This window comes from Balaenoptera acutorostrata, chromosome 19 (assembly GCF_949987535.1).
Source record: "Balaenoptera acutorostrata chromosome 19, mBalAcu1.1, whole genome shotgun sequence".
Classification (NCBI taxonomy): Eukaryota; Metazoa; Chordata; class Mammalia; order Artiodactyla; family Balaenopteridae; genus Balaenoptera; species Balaenoptera acutorostrata.
The window spans coordinates 13,869,188-13,895,353 of NC_080082.1; the positions used below are offsets into that span (position 1 = coordinate 13,869,188).

Genomic DNA, 26,166 nt, shown 5'->3' on the forward strand with positions numbered 1-26,166 from the left:
GGGCAAGGGCTGGGGTGCTGCCCGGTGAGCAGCGGTGGAGGAAGCCAGGCGGAGGCAGGGGTGTTAATTACAGTACAACTTTATTAATACTGGAATCTTCACAGTGCATTTGTTACTTGTAGCAGTGACTATTTAAATCAAGGAGAGGGTGGGTTGCAGGGGGGTGGGGGGGGGGAAGGAGAGGATCATTTATCCAAAAACGGACAGAAAGAAAAGAAACAAAATGGTTCAGATGGGATGGGGGCGGTGAGGGGGTGGTGGAGGGAAGAAAAAGTGAGTAGGAACCAGGAGGGGGGGCCTGGGGTGGGGAAATAAATTAAAAAAAGGAACAAGTTAACAACAGCACCAGAAAAGTTACTTAAGTCAAAAGACACTTTTTGAAAAGAATATTTCTCTGTACAAAAAGAAAAATGAAACAAACGTAAAGAAGTCCCCCAAACCAAAGTTTGTGATGCGGGATGGCTGGCTCGGATCCCAAAGGGGTGGGCCTACAAGGTGGTCACTAAATGGACGAGAGGCGATCAAGGGGATGGAGGAGTTATGTACAGCCCTGGGGGTGGCTTGGAGGGGAAGGGCGCCACTGGAGTATGGGTTGGGGTGGGGGGTGGGGCAGCTGTGCCACACCCACCCCCTCCCTGGGTCTCCGAAGCCATCCCCCTCCCCAGGGGCAAGCTCTTCCTCATGGGGACTCAGCTGCCCCGCACCCCACTGCCCCTTACCCTGCTCACATCACATAACCTGCATCTTAAATCAGCCCACCTGGGCAAACCCTGTGGTGAGGGGCGGTGTAAGCCCCGCCCCAAGCCTTCAAATACAGGCCACCTGCTCTGCCGGCTCCTTCCTCGCCCGGCCCTCCTCCAGGTGTGGTGCGCTCAGCAAGTCTCCTTTCTCCGACCTAGCGACTTACAGGTACCGTTCTCCACCCGCTTTCGGGGACCCCGCGTGGCTCCATCCACTCAGGGGCGTCCTCGGTTCCCCCCACCCGCCTGGCTGCCGTGCCTAGACCCCCGTTTCCGGCACAAGAACTGGCAGGAGCCCGGGCTCCATCCAGACCAGGAAAAGCCAGCTCTCCTGACCCCGGGAGGGGCCCCTGCCCCGTGACCGTGACCCTGCCGCCCTGGCCGCCCTCGGCTGCCTTGCGGGGCCGCAGGAAGTCCTCCGCTCGCCCTTGGCACACGTGCTTTTACCTGCTTGGAGCTGGCACGCAACATGGTGCGGGGGCACTCGCCACCTCACTCCCCGCCGCCTGGACCATCCTGGGAGGGCGTCTCCTCTGACAACAGAGTCAAAGCTAATCTCCCCCGACTGCCCCCCCACCCCCACCCCCACCCCTTGGTCCGCAGCAGACCGGCAGGAGGCCCAGCCCCCAGCCCTTTCCAACCTCACTGCGGCTTTGCTCCGGACCGGACGCTGGAAGAGGAGTTGCTCTCTGGCCTCTAGAGCCCTTAGGCCATCCTCCTGCCACAGGCCCAACGGCCAGTGTGGGCACCCCGGTCCCTCAGGCACTCTTGGACACACCCTGTACCGTCTACCCTGTCCCCACAAGCAGTCCTTGTCTGGTCAGCTCATTTTATTATGTGTTCATAAAAGAACCCCCTCCCGTCCCGCCTGCCCCAGCCCCCAGCTCCAGCCCCCATCCCCAGAGGTGGCTGAAACCGTCACCAGGGTCCACAGGGTCGGTTGCCATGTGCCCGGATGGCGACGGCATCTGAAAGCAGCTCCTGGGGGACTGGCCAGGTGACCCCTAGCCTCTGGACTCCTTCCCCACTGCCCAGCCCCGCCCTGCCTCCAACCCCAGCCGCCCCTGGGGGGAGGGGATGCTGCTTCAGGGTCCCCAGCCTCCTCCAAGCAGGTCCCCTGCATGTCTTCCCCAAGAGGCTTGACTTGGGCCTGGACCCCCTTCCCCGACGGCGGCGGCGACGGCGGCTGGGCTCCCAGCTGCAACCTCCCTACCAACCCCCCAACAGCCAGCCATCCCGTAGAGCTTTCTCAGCAAACCAGATACCTTAGCCGGTTGGGCCCCTGGCCCTTCCACAGCTGCTCTCTGTTGGCCCTGCTCCCCTACGGAGAGGAGCCTGGAGAGGCAGAGAGATGAGACTACGGAGGAGGGAGGAGGAGGGAGCTCAGTCAGGGCGGGATGGGCTAGCATTCCGGAAGAGCCCAAGGCCACCGTCCCTGGGGAGATGGCGAGAAGCCGGGCTAGGCTAGCTAAGCGGTGGCACTGCGGGCCCAGCCAGGCTGGTGGGACCGGGAGAGGCTGGCCCGGCCCCGCTGCTGCGGGCGGGGAGCGTGGCTCTGGGGCTCACCCACACCAGGAAAAGGCAGGGCCCGAAAGGAGGAAGAGGAGGGACAGAGTGGGCAAGCAAAGGTTGAAACAGGCTCCAAATCCAAGTTCCAGGCCCGCAGGCTCCATCCTGGCGAGGTTTGTTAAGTCATTTCCTGTTTAAACCTTGAAATCCAAGATGAGTGTCTCTTTCCAATAAAGTGGCTTTGCCTCGTATGACTTTAAAAAAAAAAAAAAAAAAAAAAGGCTTGCCTGGCTCCGCTCGCTCCTGACTGTGCCTTTGCTCTGAGTGGCCGCTGCCCACCGACCAGGCCACCTGCCTCACCCGGGCCAGAGGGTGGGATCACAAGATGCGGGGCGCCGACCTGTCATTGGTGACGGTCCTGCGGAGCCGCACCCCGCGCCGGATGGCCACCAGCATGTCTTCAGCCGGGGGGTCGCTGGTGGCAGCGGGGGGCGGGGTGGGAGTCTCCTCCACGGGGGTGGCCGACAGGGCAGTGGGGAAGGGGAACTGGCCCTCACCCAGGGCATGGGCGCCGGCCACCAGCTCCCCGAGCTTCTCCACCAGGCTGTGCCGGTTGGCGGCCAGCTGCTGCTGCTGCGCCTCGTCGTCCTCGGCCGCCAGCCCGGCCCCCGGCCCCGGGTAGCTGGCGGCCTCGGGGGACGGGCTGCCCCAGGCTGTGTTGGGCAGGCTGAGCCTCTTCGGGGAGGCCCTGGCCAGGTCCGGGGCCAGGGGCGAGGCGGCCTCGTCGGTGTAGAAGACGCACTCCTCGCTGCCTGCCCGCGTGGGCCCCACGTAGCCGGGGGAGTCGGGCACCGTGGGCGTCTTCACGGGGACGATGGGCGGCCGGATGGGGATGGGGCCGGCGCTGGAGAGGGTGCGGCGCACGGCGGGCTTGGTGGAGGGCGTGCGGCGGATGGTGGCCACGCCAGGGGGTGCGCCCGAGGTGGTGGGCAGCCCGGCGGTGGGCAGCCCCGCAGTGGAGGCCGGGCGCTTGGTCTGGATCAGGCGGCGGTAGTTCTGGGCGATGTTGCTGTTGCGAGGGATGGTGGACGACTTGTCGAACTCGGGTGGGCCCTCCCCGTCTGCGTCCCCGTTCACTGAGTAGCAGTCGTAGTCGGAGCCTGGGGGGCACGGGATGCGGTGGGCCTGGGGCTCTGGGGGCCTGGGAAGGCCCAGCCGCCCGCCCCCGGCCCCCGGGGCCTACCTTGGGAGGGGATGGTGTCCTCGGAGCAGGAGGGAGTGGTGGTCTGCGTGCTGTAGCCGCTCGAGTACTGCAGGGAGTCCCGGCTGCTCTTCTGGTGCTCCAGGCTCAGGCCGCGGGTCAGCACCATGGCCAGGTCACTGGCCGCGGGCGACACCTCCTCACCGTGCTGGGGGTGGTAAGACTGCAGGCTGAAGCCTTGCTCCCCGCTTCCCCCATCAGCCCGGACCTCAGGCAGCCCCCAACAGGCTGAGCGGTCTCAGCTGGCCCTGCGACCACTTGCCTGGCCTCCTGGAGCTGACCTAGGAGTGAAGGTGGGGCCCTGGTTGGGCTGCCCAGGGAGTTGCCGCTTACCTTGGCTGCGATGGTGGCAGGGGACATGCGGGGTCGCGGGGCCTCCTCTCCACTGGGGCCCAGGGTGCCCCCGCTAGCCGGGCCTGGCTCTGTGTCTCGGAGGAGCTCCACTCGGTCCTTCCTCCGCTGCAGGGTGGTGCCTGAGGGCTGCTCGTGGGGGCCGGCCTTGGCCCAGTCCTGCAGGGCATGGCAGGTGGGTCAGGAGGGCCCTTGGTCCTGCTGCTCATGGCCAAGGGGGCCCTCACTGTTGTTGAGGTTCAGGGTTTCCAGACCCACATGGGGCCTCAGGCTCACAACCATGGCCAAGGACAGAGCACGGAGGGTGCTGTGACACCCCAGTCCTGCCAGGCCCAGGGGCAGGGTGGGGAGCCTCAGGAGGGAAAGATGTGGGCGTGTGGGGAGTGGCTGCAGGTGGTGCCCAGGAGGCCTGTCTCGCGGGGAGCAAGTGCTTCGTGCACGCCCCTCTGGTTGAACCTGGGCCCTCCCTGTGTCCCGCTGCGGGTGGGAAGCACTGACCGTGGTAGGGGAGCTGCACTCGCTGACGGACTGGCAGGTTTCCGAGGCCTCGGAGGACGCTGAGCTGGAGGACTTCTGCCACGCAGAGGCGAGCAGGCAGGCGGATAGGCGGGGAGGCAGGAGGAGAGGAGAGAACAGATCTGGTCACAGCACTGGCATGCAGCGGGGCCTGCTGACTCAGCAATCCCCACCCCACGCCCTCCAGGGCCACGGCCACGGCCGTGAGCGTATGCAGTGGAAGCCAACACCCAGAGTGCACGCCATGGGCAATGACCTGCCCCCCAGCCCAGCCCGATAACCACACACTTTGAGGATTAACAAGAGGACTGGCTGCTGATGGCCTGGATGTGGTGGGCAGGGAAAGAGCGATACTAAGGATGGCAGCGGGGTGCTGGCTTGAACTGCCGGGTTGATGTGCCAGTGTTTTCTCAGAAGGGCAAGCCTGGGGGAGGGATGGAGTCCAGAGTTCCATCCTATACATGGTAAGCTGAGCTGCCTGTTAGGTATTTATGCCCAGGTGCAATGCAGGCAATTGTATTTACAGTCTGGAGTTCAGGGAGAAGTCAGGTTTGGAACCACAAATCCAGCAGCCGTCGGACAGAATAAGGTCACCAGGCAGTCAGGATGAGGGTGGTTAGAGAAAAGGTTCAAGGATGTCAGGCCGACATTCAGTGCTTTGGAAGAAGAGGATGGCCCAGCGAAGAAGAGTGACAGGAGCTGCTGGTGGTGTGGAGGAAGACCACGAGCTGGTGATGTCACAGAATCAGGGGAAGAACCTGACGTGCAAAGGAGGGAGGGTCAGTTGTGCTCGGCTGCTGGGGGTCCGTGCAGATGAGGCGGAGGGGTGTCTGTGCAGACCTCCAGAACTGTTTCACAGAATGGTGGGGCAGAAGCCCACTGAGGACAGGACCGAGGGTGCCCAGGAGGTTCCTGCTGTGGACAGTGGCAGGAACTAGGTGCCCCGGGAGGCCCCCCAACTCAAAACAACAAAGAGGGACTTCCCCGGTGATCCAGTGGTTAAGTCTCCGTGCTCCCAATGCAGGGGGCCTGGGTTCAATCCCTGGTCAGGGAACTAGATCCCACATGCATGCCGCAACTAAGACCCGACGCAGCCAAATAAATAAATACATAAATAACAAAAGAACAACAACAACAAGGAATGAAGAAAAAAGAAGCAAGGGCAGAAACAGGACCATGAGGGTCCCCAGGGCAGAGGCTGGCTTCAGCACTGTCGTTGAGAGACTGGGCAAGTGGCAAGGTGGAGAGCTCACCCTGTGGATGACCCAAATTAAACCTGGAAGGGAACTAATCAGTAGCACCTCTCCAGATCCTGTACCAGCCAAGTAAGATTCTCTAAATCATCCTGGTTTAGACTCCCAGATCTTTTTAATAGTTTATGATGAGCCAAGATGACTAAAATAAAAGGAACTAAACTCTATAGGTAAGGATTCGGAGGAAATAATAAACACATTTAGAATTTTACCAATATAATTGTTAAGACAAAAATAAAAAATAAAAGGAAAAAAGTATTTGGAAAACTCAACAGAAAAATTCAACACCCATTCATGGAAAACAAAACACTTAGACTAGCAATAGAAAGGAACTTCCTTAATCTGATAAAGAGTCATCTACAAAAATATCAATACTTTTCTTTCTGAGGTTGGAAAAAGATAAGGATGCCCACTATCACCATTTCTATTTAGCACTGGAAGTTCTAGCAGTGCAATAAAGCATGAAAAAGAAGTAAAAAGCAAAAGGATTGGAAAAGAAGAAAATGGTTGTTTGTAAAAGACATGACTGTGTATGTATTATAGAATATTCAAAAGAACTAATATGTGTTTTTAGCGAGGTTACTGGATACAAGATCAACATAGAAAAAAAATCAAATTTCTAAATATCAGCAGCTAAAAAACAAGTAAAAGACTCTGAAAAAGCCAAAATAATTTAAAATAGCATCAATAAACATCAAATGCCCAGGGCAAAAAATCCAGTAGATGTGCAAGATCCTCACATGAAAACTGCAAAATATTATTGAGAGAAGGTAAAGCCATAATAAATGGAGAAACATATGTAATCCCAGTCAGAATCCCAGGGGTTGCTTTTGGGTTTTTTTTTTGGAGTTTTTTAGTGGAAACTGACAAGCTGATATTAAAATTTATAAGGAAATGCAAAGGGCCAAAAATAGACAAGGTAATATTGAAGAATATCAAAGCTGGAGGACTTTTATTACCAGATATCAAGATTTTTTATAAAGCTATTAATAATTAAGATGGTGTGGTACTGGTGCAAGAACAGACAAATCAACCAGTGGAATAGAATACAAACTCCAGAAACAGCTATGCATTCACAGACACCCGTTTTATGACAAAGGTAACACACTACAGTGCAGTGGAGGAAAAGATGGTATTTTCAAAAAATTGTCAATTAGATATTCATATGGAAAAAATGACCTCTACCTCATCACACACACACACACACAATCAATTCCAGATGAGCTGCAGACCTAAATGAAGAAAAGGTAAAACAAAAAGGCTTTTTTTGGAGGAAAACATCTTTGTGACCTTGGAGTACACAAAAATACCTCAAACAGGACAGAAAAAGCAATAACAATTGAAAAAAAATGGATAAATTGGACACACATTAAAATTAAGAACTTTAGGTCATTAAAAGACCCCATTAAGGGAGTAAAACAGCAACCCACAGAATCAGAGAAGATTATCAGATGAAAAGACTTGTATCCACAATATATAAGAAGTTCTACAAATCAACAAGAAAAAGACAGACAACCTAGGAGAGAAAAACAAGCAAAAGATCTGAATAGGTCCTTCACAAAAAGAGGATATCCAAATGGCCTTTAAAAGTATGAAAAGGTGTTCAACCTCATTAGTCATCAGGGAAATACAAATTAAAAACACAGGGCACTATGATATAACACCTACCAGAATGGCTCAAATGAAAAGGATACCAAGGTCTGGTGAGGAGGTGGAATGGCAGTAAACCACTGCTGTGCTCTTCCTGCCCATTTAATTACAGGAAGACATCAGAGACACTCAAGATGAGGGATATTCTACAAAATACATGACCAGTATTCAAAAGTCATTTAAGAGGGACTGAGGAGCCATTATAGACTGGAGAAGCCTAAAGAGACACAATAATAAAATGCAAGGTAGGGTCCTGTGTTGGATCCTGGACTCCTGGACCAGGAAAAGGACGTTAGTGAGAAAGCTGGCAAAATGTGAAAAGAGTCTGTTGATTATTTAACAGTATTGTGCCTGTGTTAATTTCCTGGTTTTGAAAATTGTTTGGTAGTTACATGAGATGTTAACACCCGGGGAGACTGTGGGGACGGTGGGTGGGAACTCTGCACTCTTTTTACAGATTTTCTACAAGGCTAAAATTATTTCAAAATTTAAAAAAACCAAACCCTTAATGGATAAGTTAAATAGCTATAAAATAGAGAAAAAGTACATTGGAAGATGGACCTGAAGAAATTATCCAGAGAAACAAAGAGATGGGAAATATGAGAGTGAAGAAACACACAAATGAAAGTAAGAATAAAGAGATAATGGTTGACAGGCTTCCCTGGTGGCGCAGTAGTTAAGAACCTGCCTGCCAATGCAGGGGACATGGGTTTGAGCCCTGGTCCAGGAAGATCCCACATGCCGCAGAGCAACTAAGCCCGTGTGCCAGAACTGCTGAGCCTACGCTCTAGAGCCTGCAAGCCACAACTACAGAAGCCTGCACGTCTAGAGCCCGTGCTCCGCCACAAGAGAAGCCATTGCAATGAGAAGCCCACACACCGCAATGAAGAGTAGCCCCCACTCGCCACAACTAGAGAAAGCCCGCACGCAGCAACAAAGACCCAACTCAGACAAAAATAAAAAAATAAATTTATTAAAAAAAAAAGAGAGAATGGTTGAAAATTCCTAGAGCAAATGAAGAACATGAATACAGAGATAGATAGATAGAGAAACACAAACACACCAAGTGAGGTTAAACAAAAACAAATCCACAATTAGATACATTGTAGAAAAACTAAAGTGGCTAGAGAGAGAAGTCAGATCATTCACAAAGGCACAACAGTGACTGACAGCAGACATTACAACCAGCCACAGAAGCCAGAACACAGGGGGAATATATCTTCAAAATGTGGAAACAGAGTAACTGTCACCCCAGAACTGCATCCCTGGCAAAACTAACTTTCAAGAAAGGGGAAAAATATAAAGCATGTTTACAGATAAACAAAAACAGAGTTTACTACTACAAACACATTCTAAAAGAACTTCTAAAGGATGTATTTTACTTCAGAAAAAAGGAAAGTGACCTTAGAAGGAAGATGGGATACAAGGAAAAAATGAACAAAAAAAGTGTAAACACATATGGGTAAATCTAAACAGGTACTGTATGTATAAAATAATGATAAAATTAAGAAAAAAATGTCAATCATGGGGACGATTAAAGAGATATATATAGCTTATAAGGGGAGGGAGTGGGTGACTGAAGTTAAAATATACGTTAAGGTCCTTGAATTATTCAGGAGGTGGGGCTGTGACTTTGCTACGGATGCATGGTAAAATTTCAAGGTAACCTGTAAAAGAAATGAAATAAGAAGTATAACTTAAAATCCAGTAGAAGGAAAATAATGGGGAAAGGAAAAAACAAAAAGCAAGAGAAGAGACAAAAGCAGCACAGAAAAAGCAGAATGAATAGAAAGAAAAAAGTAAGACAGAAGTCTAAATATGCCAGTAATCATAATAAATATGAATGGACTAAAAATGTCAATTAAGAGATTGTCAGATTGGATAAGAAAAGAAAATCTAGGCATATGCTGTTTATAAGAGACTCATCTAAAACATAAGGACATAGTGAGCTTAAAAGCAAAGAGACAGAAAATGATACCATAAATATTGAGCAAAATAAAGCTGAAGGAGCTGTAGTTAATATCAAAACAGACTTTAAGCTAGAAAACGTATAAGTAACAGAAGATCAACTACATCACGTTAGGAGATTCAATTCACTAAGAAAAGTTAACATTTTAAAGTTGTATGCACCTAATAGTCTCAAAATATATAAAGCAAATGGATAGAACTATATGGGAGAAATGAACAATTCCAGCTTTTCAATTACTGATAGGAAAAGCAGACAGGAGTGAATGGGGAATGAGGTAGGGGTGGTCAGTGTGGACAAGTCTTTTGAGAAGTTTTGCTGTGAAGGAGAGACTAGGTGGCTGGAGGAGAACATGGAGGAAGGGAGGGCTTTTAAGATGGATGATACTAGAGCATGTGTTTGTGCACTGACAGAAATGAGCCAGCAGAGGAGGGGTGACTGGCAATGCAGTGGGGACATCCTTGGGCAAGAGAGCAGGAAAAGAGAGAATGCTGAGCTCAAATGGAGGCACTTGCCATGATGGGGAAGGACAGCACCCTGGCCATGTGGCCTGACCTCCCTCTGTCTTCTGCTGTAGTTCCTCTGTTTCCATCTCACTGAGGCTGCAGGACCTGAGCCTACATCTGAAGAGATTCTTGGGCCAGTCTCTGTGTTCAGAATGAGCTGGCCAAAGTGTGGAGAAGGGGGAGGATGTCTGCAGATCCTGGGGCTCCTGGGGGTGCCTGCTAGGGCCAGCCACTCCATCACAGCTAGGCTATGCAGGGGGAGGGTCACAAGGCGCCAGAGCTGGTAAGCTGCTCCAAGACCTTCCAACTCTCCGTAGCCTTGAGGCAGTGAGTTCAGGTTGGTCCTCAATGTGGTGGCCCTGGGGATCTCCAGGGCTAGTCTCAACAGCTACAGGTGGCCCCTGACGTGGATAGCCTGAGGCTGGCATGAGGCCACTGCACCCCACCCCGGGTGGTTCGGCAGATGCCCCCTCACCTGGCTGGTGATGTCTGAAGGCATGGGCGAGGGGGGCTTGGAGTAGGTGGCATCCTGGGAGATGAAGCCAGAGTCGTGGGAGGAGACGCTGGAGAGGCGGGCGCTGGCGGTGGCCGGCTGTGCCAGGCTGCGGTAGCGACAGGTGGAACCGGGTGAGTATGTTTGGGCACCCCCAGGCCACGGGGCTCCGCCACCCTTGGCACTGCTACTGCTGCTGGGGGCGCTGGGGGAGTGAAGGGGGTCGCATAGCAGCCAGACAGGGAGACACAGGGGTGTGTGTGGAAGGGCGACAGACGAGGGCGGGGGAGAGAGGTGAGGGGCAAAGGAAGGAAAAGACAATGTCAGACTACAAGGTCCTGAGACCAAAGTGCCACAGAGGAGCTGGGTTCCAGGACTGTGGGACAGGGTGGGGCCTGGGCAGGGGACCACACTGAAGAGCTGGCCCAGCGCCTGCCCCGGAGCACCCCAGCGCTACCTCCTACTCTGCCAGCAAGAACAGTAGACCTTAGGTTAAAACAAGGAGGAAACGGAGTCACCCAGCATCAAAGAGTTTCCCAGTTAGGCTACAACCAGACATAAGTCTGATCGTGACTGTCTTCTCAAAGCCTGATATTCGCCATCAAATCCTAATTGAACGTCTAGTGCGTGGTGACGGTCTGTGTGGGTCTTGGACTCACCATTGCCCTCATCCTTTCCACCCACTGAAGGGTGTCCAGCCCTCTGTAGTTCATATCCTCTATGCAACCATTTCATCCCTGGGCAACGTTCCTGGCAATGAATGTTGCCTTCCTCCTGAGCATGACCGGGAAGGTCCCCAGCCTCCACCCTTGGTCATGGGTGTCCCCTGCAATCAACCCTCCCCTCCTGTGCCAGTCACCCACCCGGGGTCTGAAGAGCTGCCAGTTGACGTGGACCCTCCTCTCCCTGCAGGAGCAGCTGACTGCTGTGCCTGGCTTACCGCCCATGCCCCGGTTGCCCAGCCAAGGTGGATCTGGGGAAAGGGTGCCTGGCACAGAGGGGTCTCCCCACCAGTAACTCGCGCTATGCTCACTGCCCTCCCGCCGAGGAGCCTTGAATCTTAAATAGCTCTCCAAATCCCACCCAGGAAGTGCTCCTGATCCTGAGCCTGACCGGTGATTGAGCAAGACCTTTGGCCTCTCCCTGGCTCTGCAAGACCTCGGGGCCCAGCTTAGGCTGAGGTTCGGGCCTGTGGCAGCTGCCCAGGCACCAGCTCTCAGGAACCAGCCAGGCTGCAGTGTCCATAAGGTAATAAGCCTGTAGCCTCAGCACATGTTCCCCAAAGCCTCCACAGCCCTCCCCATCTTAGATTCTTACTATTGCCCCAGCACTGTGTTGAGCCTGGCAGAGTCTAGTGGTTAAATGCCGGGATTCTGTACCTCAGCTTCCCCTTCTGTGAAATGGAGACAACACCATACCTGATACGGTGGTGTTAGGATTCAATGAAGAAAATGCATAAAGCATTTAGCACAGCACCTGGTGCATACTTATTGCTCCGTAAACGAAGCTGCGGCCCCTCCGCCCGCCAACACACGCCTGCACTAGCGGCAGTCTTGCGACGAGAGTAGTTTCCCCTATGCTTGCAGATTCCTTGACGACCTAGGAGTTGTGTGAATTCTGGGGCCCTGAAGCTATTATTGATGCAGTTTTGGTGGGACCTTCCCGATTCCTTGCTGCAGTACCCCTGCCCCTCCCTGCAGCCCCCCACTGACCTGCACATACTGGACTTCCGGGAGCTGGAGCTGCTGGGCGATGAGGGTGGGGTCTGGTAGGACCAGCTGTAGTCTGAGCCCTTCAAGTCTTTGATCACCTGGATGGGGACATGGATGGGGTCACTGGAAGCAGCCCTGCCCTGCAGAAAGCCTCATCATTTTCCTGGGCCTCCCTTCCAAGGGCTAGTAGGGCCAGAGGCCCCCTGCTGTCTTCCCAATTGAGAACCGGGCCCCAAAGGCGATCCCTGGGAGTCTGAAGCCCCCTGCCCCCCAGCCTTTTCCTAACACAAGCTCCTCACTCAGGGGCAGGAAGCAGGGCTGCCAGAGGGCTGCGGGGGATGCCTGGGGAGATTCTGCCCACTCTGCTTCTCAGGGAAGCTGCGCAGGCCAGGACATGGGAGGACCTGGTGCTCCTGAGGACTCACTGTCGCTGGCAGAGGAGCCAGGCCAGAGTGACCATGAAGGACCCCACGGGGTTCAAATCCTGGCTCTGCTCTCTGCTCTGCTCTCGGGCAACTTCCTGGGTCTCTCCTGGGTTTCTCCTGTGAAATGCAGCCAATCATTCCTATTTTAAAGGGCCACTGGGGTGAATGAATGAGGTGACCCATGGGAAGTGCTCCGCGTGGGCTGGGCACACAGTAAGCGCCTAGTGAGAGCAACGCCACGGCGCTGTCAAGTAGGGCTGACCCTAGTGCAATGGGAGCACGGTGGTGAGGTGAAGTGGGCAGGGCGGCACGTGGGGGCAGGAGCGTCTGGGTCTAGGGGAGCTGACGCGTCTGGGTGTGGATGGCAGGTAGGCATCATCAAGTCTTGCTTGCTCGGGGGGATCCTGCGGATCTGGGACTTCCACCCGTCTGCTCTCGATGTAAGGCCCCCATTGGGTCCTGGGCACACCACCCCTCACCTGGGCAGATGCTCCTAGATCCCCACAGAAGGTGGTCCTCTGTGTCCAGCTGCTTCCCCCAAATGCTGTCCCCTTTTCTCCTCTATCATCCCCAACCAAGGGCAAGCCCTCCCCTCCCCTGTCCTGTCCCCAGGGCTGGCCGCACCTGCTCGCTGGCGGGGGGCAGCTTGTGTGGCTCCGCGGTCAGCACCACCAGGTCATCAATGATGCCCTGCAGGTGGGTGATCTCTCCCAGCATGGTCAGCTCGCCGTTCTGATGGAGCAGTGAGTCAGCCTCTTGGCCCCGCCCCTGCCCACACACCCTGGAGGAGCAGGCCACACCGGGTCTCCCCTCCCTCACCCCTTCCCACCAACCAACGCTGCTCGGGCTGACGGAGGCTCCCAAATCATGGTTCTTGGGAACCCCTCAACCAGCCCAATGGTGGAGACACTCAGAACGCCTCTCTGTGCCCGAGGAACCCACCACCACAGGCTGCAGGAAGGTGATGAAGGTGCAGAAGCGGCCACGCTCCTCAATCAGGGCCCGGCGCACCGCCTGCTTCTCCGTCTCCTCCAGCAGCAGGTACATGTCGTTCACGTCCTGCAGGGCACTGTCCAGCTGGGGCTGCAGGTCTCCTTTCCCTGGAGGGGTTGGGAGGAGAGCCCACGCTGGGGATGCCGGCCCGGCGCACTGCATCCACAGCTCAGACCCCGTGGTGGTGTCCCTGGCCGTGGGGCTGGGCACTGCCGTGGGGGCCAGGGGACTGGGGAGGGCAGTCGGGACGCTGGGGCTTGTGGAAGGGCTGGTCCCCAGAGCAGACAGAGAGGACAGACAAACAAACACACAGGAAAGACGCCAAAGCTGCGAAGCCACCCAGGTCCTGGGGTGAGCAGAGCCCTGGGCAGCCGCAGGGCCGCCCTTGGAGCAGCTGTGCTCAGGAGAGCTCAGTGGCAACCTCCACAAGAGATGAGACTTCCACCCCCCAGGATACCCTCACTGCCCGTGGGATGGTGGCCTTTCACGTCCCAGGGCACAGGGAGGAGGAAGGGAAGTAGGACCAAGTAGAGCATGGGGGCGCAGCTGTAGGCCAGGCCACGAGGGGGTGTAGGGGCCAAGAGGGCTAGGGGCTGGGCCCAGGGGACAGGGAACGGGGTGCCTCCGTGTGGGTCCCCACTCAGCTCAGGGACTGATGCACAAGGACACCAACAGCGACACCAAGAAGCGGCGAGAGAGACAGGGAGAGGCGAGAAGATGATGTAAAGGAGACAGCGAGACAGGAAGTGGGGAGGCAAGAGGTAAGGACTCTGGGAGGGCCTGGCGGGGGCGGGGCAGCCAGGGCCTGTGTCCCCACCCTGCCCGGTCCAACCCCTCTTGGCCTGGCAGACTGACCCAGCAGTGGCCCCGGACTCATCCCTGGCCAGGGGCCCCAGGGGCCCCAAGGGGACTGTGCCCCAGGCCCCTCCCTCGCTGGACCGACCGCCTTCCTCGCTCTTCCTTGGCCTGGAGAGGCTCCTTCCAATGGCCCTGAGCTGGGGGAGACAGACAAATGCGACAAGGACGACAAGGACGGGAGGAGCAGCTGGAGGAATGGACATCTGACTTACCAAGTAGCTCTACAGGAAGGATTGGGACGAGGAGAGGAGAGGAGAGACAGAGAAAGAAAGAATGTGTGAAAGACAGCCGGATGGACAGAGCCACTCCTGGGGCTGGGGGGGTGGGGTTTGGGGGTGCCTGGGCCTGTTGGGCCTCCTGCTGCCTCCCTAGGAGGGGAGGTCCTGGGTCGGGTCTGGGGTGCAAGGTGCTCCCTCTGCCCCACCCAACAGGTTGGAGGGTCCTGTGTGCGGGACAGGGCCCCTCAGGCCAGGATGATGCCCTGGGGCGCCCCACAGGGCGGCAGGGGATACAGAGCGGGGGGCCCCCTGGGGCTGTGCCTCTGTGGGCCAGCTCTGGGCTCTACCTTTGCGTGCTTTCTTCTGCAGCTTCAGCGTGTCTGAAGATTTCTTCTTGATCTCATGCCTGGCTCGTTTGTACTCTGTGCAAGGGATGAGAAAGGAGCCCTGTGACGTGGGTTTCCGCCCAGTGGGGGGCGGGAAGCACGGCCCAGCCCCAGACCCACCTTTTGCGTGGTCCTTGTCCAGCTGGTTGGCCGACTTCTTCCAGTCCTCGATGCGCTCCTGCAGTGGGTTGATGAGGCTCTCCAGGAGCGCACTGTGGGTGGGGGCAAGAGGGTCAGGGCCACCATGGAGGTCCCACCGTGACACCCCCCGCTCCCCGACCGCAGCGCCCACTCACTTGGTGAACTGCCGCAGCTTGGTCTCGATGCTGCGGTGGCGCATGCACATGCGCGTGAGTGCCGAGCCGATATCCCGCGTGGCCCCTGGCAAGGCAAGCGCGCAGCGCGTGAACGGGCCCGCCGGGGCTTCTGCAGTCCCGGCCTCGGGCCACGAGGGGGCGCACCGGCCCACGAAGGCGGAGCCGGCACCCCGCGCCCCGCCCCCCAGCTTTCCGCAATCCTGCCGGCCCCAGCAGGCGACTTGATCTCTTTTCAGTATTTACCAAGACCGTCCTCCGTACGGGACCAAGGTCCTGCCCATCCTGGCTATGCCAGCCTCCTGCAGCTGCGGTTGCTCTGCTGGTCGGGCCAGGAGCTGCCCTTCACCCCAGCTAGGAGAGGCTGGCACCAAAGACCATCCAAAGATCCAACCAAAATCCCCTCCTGCCCTACCGGGAACCCCCTCCAGGTGTGCCCAGATGCAGGTGTGAGAGTGCCAGCACGCGCCCACTGCCTTGGTTCTCACCACCCGAAGGAGCAGGGGACCCAGGTCCCTGCTACTCGGACCAGAATGCAGAGGAGATGCCAAGGCCAACAGGGAATGTTCACCTGCCCTCTGTGCTCTCAAGAAGAGCAGAAGGGGGTGGAAAAGAAGAAGCCACAGTCAAACTCACCATAGGGAAGCATGAACAACTGTGGCTGAGGGGCCAAACCAGCCACCCAGAAGCGAGAAGGGAACCCCCCTTTGTAACATCCTGTCATCTTTCGCCCACTCCTGCTTGCATGCCTCTAATGACGAGAGGCTCACTCTCTCCACAAAAAGCCCATTCCACTAGGGAGCAGAACTCAAGGTCCCGACTCTGGGCCTGGTGTCCTCGTCCCGGTTCATATTCCACTCAGCCCTTCCAGCTTCCAAGCCCAACCTGGGGCATCCCCAACCTCCAGCCATGCCCCCTCCCTACCTCGGGTGTTGGTGGCCATGTCAGCCACTTTCTGGAAGGCATCCAGGAAGGCCACAGCAGCCAGCACAGTGGTCCTGGGGAGATGGACAGCGGGATGGTCTGTGGGTGAGGTGTCTTTTCTACCCATTCCCTCCCCAGCTGGGGCACCCTCAGCAGCCTCACCTCAGCTGGGAATGCAGCTTTGTGGCCTTGGAGTTGAAGTCCTCCCAGATGGGGTAGGAGCTCTGCAGAGGAGATGGGAGAGGAAGGGAGACTCCATGAGGACTGCAGGGCTCTACCTGGGCTGGGCTCCCCACATGCCTGGGTCCAGACTCTGGGCAGTTTCTGAGACAGCAGCCCTGCCCCTGCGGAGAGGAAGGCTCTTGGGCTCTCTAGGGGGCCAGGCGACCAAGGACAGAGACCTGGGGCATGAAGAAGGCCTGGCCCTGGGAACAGGCACCTTTGCCCATTCCTCCCTTCCTGACAGTCAGGAACTCTGGCCCACTGTCTGCAATGGTGGCCCACATCCTCAACGGAGATGGAAACAGTGAATGGCAGGTCCTGTCTCCTTGGGGATGGGAGGGGCCTGGCAGGGGATCTGGGCTGAGCCACATGAGGGGCACTATGTTCCCCGGACACAGCCCAGGATGGTCCACATGGCATGGGGGCAGAGGCACAGTGCACAGGGCTCAAGGCATGCCAGGTCTAAACTGGGGCCTCTGGGGCCCCCACCCTGTGCCCTGGAAGCAACTGCCAGCCCAGCCATCCATCCATCCCGGGCCAGCAGAAGTGGCTCCCAGGCCCGGGGAGGCTATGGCTGCTTCAGAGCCTGGCCAGCCTGCCTGGGACAGTCAGGCCCCAGGCTGAATGGGGCCTTGTGCGGCCAACAGAGCCACCTTTCTCCACCCCCGGCTCCCCTCCCCTCCTGGGGACACAGTGTGGCCTTTATCCCAGCCTGGCCCAAAGTTCTGAGTTGGGAGGGGGTTTCCCAGTAGGGAAGCCAGGCTCTTGGTGATCAAGTTGTCCAGTGAGATCAAGGGGTTTTTCTGGCTAATGGGCCCTCTCATGGCTGTTGGGTCCTGGCCCAATGGCCCTGTGGAAGACTTGATCCTTGAAGGGGAGCCTCAGGCCGGCAAAGCCCCTAGCCCCAAAGTGCTGCCGACCTTCCCTTCCATGTGGGATGGGACGCTGGGAGCTGGGGCTTTTCCAGTGGAAAGGGGGAAGGCAGAGACCCCAGTCCCCAGGGCCTCAGAGGGAGGCTTTGCCGGGCTGGAACCCCAGGGACAGGGCCAGCCTGCAGGGGTGGGGAGGACAGGGAAGCTTCTGGGAGCCTCAGAAACTCCCTCCCCTCCCAGCCCAGCCCAACCAGTGGCCAGGGAAAGCAAATATTTGAGAAGTTCACACAGGCTGGAGCGGGAAGGGGGAGGCTGTCCGTGGGCTGTCTCCGTGCGTGCGGCACGGCTCAGGGTAAAGGAGCCCGGGAGGCCGCCCCTGACAGTCCTGAGGGCCTGGCGCCCTCCCTCACCTCAACACCCTCAGCCCCAAGCCTTGCCAAGACCTCCAGGGAGGAGGGATGATGCTGTGGGTCCAGGGGGTCCAGAGGCACTGTCCTGGCCCCCAGAAAACCTAAGCACCCCCAGCAGCCTCTGGGAAGTCTCAGAGGGCAGCAGGCTGGGAGAAGCTGGGAAGACACAGGTCCCTACCCCATTAAAGTCCCTGGCTGGGGCCCACCCCGACGCTTCTGCCCAGCCAGAATCGCTCCATCCTGGACCCTCACAGCCTTGGCTTTCCCGGTGGAGAGGGGACAGGATGGGGCATGGGGGAGGCCAGGCCCGGTCCCTCCTCAGCAGATGGACAGGAGCACCTGGGTCTCTAAGGACCTGAGACTCCACCCCCCACTGGTAACTCATGAGGACCCCAGAGGTGAGGTTGAGGGGCCGAAGCAGCCAGGGCCCCAGGGTTGTCCTCGGTCTTCACCTGGACCTGTGCCCTCACAAAGGCTGCACCCTGGCTGTCAGGTTCTAGGACTCTGGGTTGTTACCACTAGTGACAGGGACTGCTACTGTTGATCAAGAGCGTGTGGTGGGCCAGGCACTGTGTGATCCCATGGAATCCTTACAATGACCCTGTGAAATGAATACTGTTGTCACCCCCATTCTACAGATGAGGAAACTGAGGCTCAGAGAGATTAACCGGCTTGCCCAAGGCCATCGAGTGCCAGGGTCAGGATCTGATCCCTTGTCTGACTGGTCACTACACGTCAGGGATTCCGCCCCCCCCCCCACTTCTGGGATGCGGGGAGATGAATATCTGGGCATCAAGGGTGGGTAGGGGGCAGGAACTACATGGATGGGAGAGACGCCCAGCTCTGCCCCCAGAGCAGTGGGCTGCTCTGGAGGGGAGAGGTTACATGTTCACTAGAGGTGCTCAAGTGGATGGGATGAGACTGATATGGAGGCTGCTGGGCCCCAGGTCCCTGGCCCCCGGACACTGTCTCTGACCAGGCCCTGGGCTGTGCAGGGGAGCGACTCAGGCTGCAATCCCAGAGAGGGGGCTTTCTGGGTGGCCTTGGGCCGGGGTGTCCTCTCTGAGCCTGTCTGCTCACCTGTAAGGTCAGGATGGGAAGTGCACCGATGTCAGCGGGTCAGTATGGAGACTGCATGGAAAGCACTAGCACAGTGCCCGGCACACAGTAAATGCTAGGTTAATGCTGGCGGACAGAGCAGACACTTGACCCCTGCTTCTCTGCCAGGAGCCTCTCCCACCTGGCCAGGGCCTATGTGTCCAGGTGACACTCCCCACTCTCGAGGGCAGGCAAAGATTATGACCCTGTTTTCTGGATGGGCCAGTGCTGCTGAAGGTGAGGCCTGGGGCTGAGGCAGAGCCCTGGGTGCCACACCCAGCCCTGTCATCTTGGGCAAGTCCCTGCCCTTCTCTGGGATTCGATGGGCATCTGAGCTAAATGAGGCACAGCAGGCAGGGAAAGCTCCCGAGGGCCCCCTCCCGATCCCTGAGCTACTGTCCTCCTCCAGGCCCCCCAGGCTCCAGGTGTAGGTCCTCCTCCCCCTACTCTGCCTCTCCCACGCCAGGGTCTGGGCCTCCAGGAGGGCCAGGGTGTGCTGTTGTGGGGCCTGTGGCCGTGCGGTGGCCGTGCGGTGGCCGTGCTTGCCCTGTGTAGAGGGGCCTCACAGGTAGGCTCAGTCTCCTCAACCTGGCCACGTTCCTCTACGGAAACCCTGCTGCTTCTGTGGCTCAGGCCACCGAAGGAAACAGCCAGAAGCTGTCCCTCAAATCCAGATGATCGACCTCCAGGTGGCCCGGTCCCCTGCTCTGTCCCTGGCCCAAACACATGCATGTGTTGTAGGTATATCGGGACTTGGCATCACCGCAGGTGAAGAAACCTCTCCCAGTTTGCTTCCACATGTCAGAAAAATCCTGCCTCAATCACTTGTTACAATCTAGGCCCATTTCTTTCTATCTCGTCCCAAAGTTCCTTGCAAATTGCCTGGAGAGGGAGGGAGACAGTCCTGCCCCTCTGCTCTGTGCAAAAGCTGCTGCTCTCTGCAGTGTTTGTGGAGAGGATGCCAGAAGGAGGAGGGTGTGGGAAGGTCCCCCCCTCTGCCAGCCCTGGGAATGGTTGGGGGAGGGTTGTCTGGGCTGCTTGGTCCCAGGAAGGAAACCCAGTGCCAGGGCTGTGATGTCCACAGGGCAGGAGGGGCTGCTGAGGGCAGAGAGAGGCCAGGACTTTTGGGGGCCGGTAGAAGCAGCTCGGAGTGGGGTTGCAGGGGACGGAGCTCTCAGGGGCGCACCCTATACGGGGGCAGGGAGTGGCACCTATGCATGCTGCCAACCCTGTAGTTCCCAGTGAGGGTGGCTCCAGTTCTCTTGGGGGTGGGGGTGGGGGCGCAGAGATCTGGCAGCTGCCCCTGGGGCTGTTCCCCTGGCAGCACCGGGAGCCCCCTGAAGGGCCTGCCCTGTGGTGTGCACTGCGGTGTGTCCTCCCGGGGCCTGCGACGTCACGGTAGGATTCTATGTTGTGTACTTGGGAGTGTGAGATAGGTTGTGAGGGCGGGGGTCTGACGAGTTCCCAGTTCTCTCCCCTGCTCTTCCCCTGCCCACAGGCCTGCCCCAGAGGGGAAGGGTAGAAACGCTGCTTCCTGGCCCCCGTCCTGTCATCGGAGCTGCCCTTCCTCTCTGCCTAGTCAGCCTGGGCCGGCCCTGCCAAACCCTAGCCTCTTTGGGGGAGAGGATCCCCCTCACTCCCTAGACCACCAGTGAGGGGTGAGGTCAGGGAGTGTCCAGCAGTCTCCTTAATGACCTTGAGCCATCCCCAGGCCTCAGTTTCCCCACCTGGTGAGCCAGCAGTGGGCCAGGAATTGGTGGCCCGCTGCAGCCTGACCTTGGGCAATCATGGGGAGGGGGTTGGAGCTGACAGCCTGGAGCAAGAGTAGCTCTTCCCTGGGGTTGCTCCATCAACCCAACCTTCTCCCTCCTCCTCCCAAGGTGGGAACAGAAGCCTTGGGATGCAGGAACGCTCATCGTGGAGACCTTGGAGTCCTGGAGCTTGTTTTGGGGGACCCGGGCAGCGGGTGCGGAGGCCGAGGCCGGCAGGGAAGGAGTTAACGGTTCCCTGCTTTATTATTTTTCCCTGCTTTGGCGGTGACAGCATTGTCTGGGCTCCCGGGCCGTCGTGGGCGGGGGAGTGGGGGGGATGGTGGTGGTAGGGGGCGGAGGCCGGAGAGACCCCGGGCCCGTTAAAGGGCCGTGGAGTCGCTCCCGGAGCCAAACCCCATTCATGGTTTGGGGGTCTGGGGCGCGGGGAGCCCGCGTGTGCGCAGGCTCGGGTCGGGTCCCCAAGGGGGCGCTGCGACCCGGGCGACCCGGGGCTTGGACCCCGGGCACCACACGGACACCCCGACACACGAGCACCCACACCCCCCAAGACGGGCACCCAGAGACACGGGCGCACGGCAGTCGCAGGCCAGACGCGCTCAGACAAGGACAAACAGACACGGCGGCGCACGGACACAGCGGGGCACGGCTTCCCGTCGCCACGCGTCCCCAGAGGGGGCACGCACCCGCACAAGAACCCGCGCGCCCGCAGGGCGGCCAGCCCCGCCGCGCCCCGTTACCTTCATGTCGTTGACGATGGCCTGGAAGAGCCCTCCCAGGGCGCCGCACTCCTTCTCCGCCGTCTCCATGCTCGGGCCGGGCGGCAGCGGCGGCGGCGGGGCGCAGGCTGGGCGCGGGGACCCGGGCCGCGGCGGCTTTCGCTCCGAGGCCGGGTCGGGCCTGCAGCCTCCGGGCTGCGCTCAGCGGCCGGCCGCGCCGCGCTCGGGGATCGCGGGCCGCCGCGGGGCGGCGCGGGCCATGTCGCGGCGGGGCTGGCGGGCGGCGCTGGGGGCGCGGCGCGGGCAGTTGGCGGCGCAGCCTCGGCGCGGGGACTGGAGCGGCGTCCGTAATCCGAGCCGCCGAGGCTTGGACGTCACGTGGACGCGCGGGGGGAGGGCCGCGGGGAGGGGCAGGGCCGTGGCGGGAGGGGTCTGTGGGAAAGACCGGGCGAGCTCCGGCCCATTCACCAGGAATGGAGCCCGGGCTTTGAAATCCGAGCCCCGGCGCGGCCAAACTGGTCGGGCTAGAGGGCCCGGCAGGCGCAGGCGCCACCGCGGTTCGGGGGCGGCGCTGAGGCGGGGCTGCCCGACTTGCCCGCGGGAGTGGGACCAGTGGTTGGGTGCTCGCTCCGGGAAGGTGCCCAACACCACCACCACCCTCCAGCCTTTGGTCTCTGGTGCGCGCGCGCGCGCGCGTGTGTCGGGGGTGGGTGTTCCCGCGCTTTAAGAAGAGGGGGGCAGGCTGGGGTCCTCGGGGCGCATCCCGTGGGATGGATACACCACACTCAGCAGGGGCGCACGGTGCCCTGGAGGCCGCCCGCCTTGGAACGTTTTATCCCAGGCACAAAAGGGTTTGGACCCTCCTCCAGAAGTTCTCTGGCTCCTTTTCCAAGCAGTGCCAGTGCTGATGCCACCCGCATGGGGTGCCCCAGACTGGGCCTTTGGGGGTGGTGGTGTACTGGTCCTCAAGCAACCTCTTTCCTCGGGTTGGGGCCGTGTGGGACCAGCAGAACAGAGGTGGGCCACTGTCCCCAGTCGCTGATGCCAGGGTACCCATGTATGACGGTGCATGTGTGTGTACGTTGGCCATGGTGAGTTCAGTCTGTCAAACTGTTCTGGAGACTCCAGGCAGGGAAACCCACCCTCCCGGCCCTATGCTGGGGCTCTGGGGAAAAGCTCGCGCAAGATCCTTCTCTTCTATTCCAGGGACCCACAAGAGCCACTTGGGAGATCATTAGGCCAATCTGAGGCTTCCCAAAGCCTGGGGTCAGGTGGACTCTGGCTTACAGGTTTGGTGAGCTAAGGCTCATTTAGCCAAATCAAGGGGTGGGGATGTGGGAAGCCCACCCCTTGCCCCGCCCAACTCCCTGCGCTGGTCTGGGCCTTCCCCTCCATCCCCAGTGACCTGGAATGTTCTGCAGTGTGCCCCTTCATTCAGAAACTCCTGAGGCTCACTCAGTTCATCTGTCTAGTGGGGACATGTCCCATGCCCCCTGGGCGGGGGTTGTCAGGATGGAAAAGTCAGATTAGGTGCCTGAGAAGGCAGGGTTCGGGGGCCAGGCCAGTGCTTGGCGCTCTCCAGGAAGAAGGGGCTGGTTCTACAGAGGTGAGGGCTGGGCCCAAGGCCCACACCCCAGTCAGGTGAGCGTGCAGAGAGCGGCCAGCCTCTCCTGGCAGAGCCAGCACTCCTGGGACCACCATGAGAACAAATTTCTAGGACAGGCAGCAAGGTCCTGGGGCAACTGCAGCACCAGGCAGGGGCAGGCATCAGTGGGAAGGAGCAGGCCAGGCACGGGTTGCGTTTCTTTATTGGGGCAGAGGGTGCACCATTCATATGGACCTCTGTGCTGGTCCCTGTGTGCACAGATGTGTATACACATCTGTACACACACATCCGCACGAGGCCAGAGCTCTGGTGCGCTGGGGAGGTCAAGCTCTTTTACAAGAGGGCATTAGAAAGAACCCGATTCCAGAAAATGGGGGCGTCTGAGGCTGTGGCCTCACCCTGGCGGGAAGCCAGCTCCGTCTGAATGCCAGAGTGCAGCTGACCGCGCTGGAGGGCCTGTGAGAGGAGCTTGGGTGGACAGAGCTTCCAGCCCCCAACCCTGCCCTGCGCTGGTGGCCAGGCCCAGCCCTGCCCCTGAGGCAGGTCCTCGGGTCTGTGGGGAGGGGGCCTGAAGACCCCAGGTGCTCCACGGGACCACTGCTTGGGCCCTTCTCCAGGCCAGGCCTATCAGAGGACAACCCTCCGGTCCAAGTGATCCCCACGCCCACTCCGCTGGTGCCTCACTTCCAGGTGCTTCTTCTGGACCCTTTCAAAGTGCTGCAGCAGCTCGGCGTAGTCGATGCTCGGGGAGTCTGCTTTCTGTGACTTGGGGGCTGCCTTCAGACCGTCTCTGGGGAAAGGGAGCAGAAGGGCTCAGCGTCAGTGTCTCAGCACATGATGGGGCTGCTGGAGCGGGTAAGCATCAGCCACAGGAGGGCAGTGGGGTCGGGGCAGGGCCACAGGCTGGGGGAGCTCGACCTCGGGGAGTCTGTCCACCTCAGGCCCAACAACCCTTCCCCAGCAGTCAGCCCCAAAGAGCAGGGAGCCCTATGAGCATCCCCTCCCCCACAGGTGGTGGGACCAGTCAACACTGCTGCTTGGATAGGGCCTTCAGCCTGTGGGCTGGCAACGGTGCCCAGAGCAGGCATCACATCAGGAAGCATTTCCTGTTTATGAGTGGCTCCCTTTGGGGTGAAAGCCAGGGCTAGGAGCCAGCCAGGAAGCCAGCTGGGGCCTGGAACAGGGTCCAGGGAGAAGGGGGAGGAGGCAGCCTGGCCCTTTCTTTGGGGAAGGGCTAGGGCCGGGGACCACAGGGAGGGCTGAAGTCTACTGGCCCTCAACTTGGCAGGACATCTGTTTTTGAGTGTTGGGGCCCAGAGGCCTGCAGTCACTCTCTGTCCCTGGGGAAGGAGAGCTGGTCTCACCACTGGGCAGCTGATGCCTCCGGGAACTCCGCTTGCTAGCACTCTCCCCAGGTGCTCTGTACCGCCTCACGGCTTGTGCACTGCACAACTGCTACGGGCCTGATGCTCTCTATAGTTGGGCAATGCATTAGCCCTGCTGTCCCCTTCAAGCCCAGTGTTTAGCTTGCCCCGGGGGACTAGATCCACTTGGGCCCCTGTCCCATTCCTAATCATCACCCCAGCAGAGAGTCCCAAGAAAAGACTCTGCTTCTCCCTCATTCTGGCCTCACTGGAAGCCGATCTCTGTGGGCTGGGAAGGATCTGCTTCCAGGTCCTGAGGCCTGGTGGCCCTGGTAAGGGATCTCATGAAGGCTGTGGGCTGATCAGCTAAGCAGAGAATCCTTGGGCCCTTTGAGTTCATGAAAAGACCCCAATATGGCGGGAGAGGTCCAGGCAGCAGCTGAGCACAGGAGCTCGACAGACCTGGACCCAACTGTAACACGACCACCCCCTAGCCACTTGACCTTGGGCAGGTAACTCAGTATCCTCCTCTGTAAGGGGGCGCTGCCACAGGAACCACCCCATGGGGTGGGTGAGGATTCCTCCATACTTGACATGAAGAACTTGGCCTGATGCCCAGCCCCAGCCTAGGTACCCAATGGGTGCCCACTGTGGCTACAACTCTGTCCCTTTGAGGTAAGGCCAGCCGGGGCCCAGCAGCTCATTCCATTTGGGTGAATCACAACGGTGCTGTGACCATCCCACCAATGGTCAGAGCCTGAAAGCCATCTCTGACAAGCCACCAGGCCCAGGGGCATTGGGAACTCTTCCCATGGTTGGGATGCCATCTGGAGCCTGGAAGTGGGCCCCTGTACCCCTACTCAGCCTGTTCCCTTCCTGTTAAAGACACACCACCTGACAACACCTTGGACTGTGGCCGTGGCTGCTTCTTTCTTGGGCCTCAGGCCCTGCCTCCGGAGCTGGGACTCAGGCAAACTCAACAAAGATCAAAACGAGCTGGGTGGGGCTTGCTCTAGGGGGCCAGACTGCGGGCAGCATTCTGGGCTCTGGCTGCTGCTTTCAACTCCCCTGGGAATGGGGAAGAGACATCCCTGTCCTAGTAATCTGTGGCCCGGGCGCTACTGCCCCAAGAGAGCAACTCCTGCTCCTAAGGATGCTGAGGGACACCCTGAAACTTGGAGGCCTAACTCCAGGGGGTGGCCAGATGCTACCCCAGCCCATGTAGGCCAGAACAGGGGGAGAGATGTGCAGGCCAGAGATGATCCTGAAGTGTGTTGTCTGAGGCTGGGCACCCACGGATCTGGATGCTCCTCTCCGCAACACTCTTTGCATTAGATCCAGAGGAGGGAATCTGAGATTAGGGGTTGCCAGGGAGATGCCAGCAACGGATGGCAAATCCAGGGTGATGTGCACAGATGTGGCCAGGTGAGGGTAGGGGTGGGGAGGAGTGGGCCGCACCTTGCTCTCTGGGCCCTCACGGAGGCAAGAAGTCCTTCCCCCCCCATGACTCAGCGTCCCTTTGGGCAGACCCTTCCTGGCCTGAAGTCTTGGTAGCAGGGAGGGGTATGTCCATGGGTACGGGGACTCCGCTGAGCATTGAGGCTGGGCCTCTCCCTGCTAGTCACAGTGGGCACGGCCGCTGCTCAGGCCTTCACATTCTCTGGATGTTTACAGCAACCCTCAGGCAGTGAGTGGCTAGGGGACACCCAGCCAGCAGCACAGAGCTGGGGTACCCAAAGCCAGCCCTCTCTCCTGCCACCGCACCCACGCACCTGTCACCAGCTTCTCCTTCAGAGGCTCCCTCTTGCCTCACTGAGGAGACGGCCCTGGGGGGTGGCCCAGAAGCCCGAGCGGAGGGCCAGGGTTCCCTAGCCCTGCCGGCACCCTGAGTGCACACAAGGGGGGGCAGGAATGGGCAAGGAGCAGAGACTCCCCCAGCTGTTCCTGGCACACGGGCCTGTCGGGCAACCTGATGCTGTCTTCCAGCTGCCCGCCTCTCCCGGGGCTGAGACTGTCCTCAGCCCCCTCTCC

The 26,166-nt window shown here is 58.7% G+C and overlaps 2 protein-coding genes across 4 annotated transcripts in view; both read right to left on the reverse strand.

Annotated features, from left to right (window-relative positions):
- Nucleotides 1-63: 63 nt before the first annotated feature.
- On the reverse strand, nucleotides 64-21,516 carry MTSS2 (MTSS I-BAR domain containing 2). 2 transcript variants are annotated; one of them, XM_057534723.1, is made up of 14 exons: nucleotides 21,187-21,516; nucleotides 16,238-16,299; nucleotides 16,076-16,149; nucleotides 15,134-15,218; nucleotides 14,958-15,049; nucleotides 14,799-14,873; nucleotides 13,325-13,482; nucleotides 13,007-13,114; nucleotides 11,958-12,055; nucleotides 10,228-10,450; nucleotides 4,360-4,434; nucleotides 3,844-4,020; nucleotides 3,493-3,658; nucleotides 64-3,409 (listed from the first exon to the last, which is right to left on the reverse strand). In XM_057534723.1, exons 1-14 carry the CDS (start codon nucleotides 21,253-21,255, stop codon nucleotides 2,628-2,630), a joined length of 2,244 nt encoding a protein of 747 aa, XP_057390706.1. In that variant the 5' UTR covers nucleotides 21,256-21,516; the 3' UTR covers nucleotides 64-2,627. The 2 variants fall into 2 exon arrangements, with proteins under 2 accessions (XP_057390706.1, XP_057390707.1); XM_057534724.1 differs by having other exon boundaries at nucleotides 10,228-10,354; nucleotides 21,187-21,515.
- A 1,421-nt stretch (nucleotides 21,517-22,937) lies between these two features.
- Nucleotides 22,938-26,166, reverse strand: part of VAC14 (VAC14 component of PIKFYVE complex) — a 98,744-nt gene continuing 95,515 nt past the window's right edge. For both annotated transcript variants that reach the window (XM_057534721.1, XM_057534722.1), the window contains one exon: nucleotides 22,938-23,561. In XM_057534721.1, coding sequence (XP_057390704.1) covers nucleotides 23,399-23,561 — 163 coding nt within the window. In that variant the 3' untranslated portion in view covers nucleotides 22,938-23,398. The remainder of the gene's footprint in view (nucleotides 23,562-26,166) is intronic.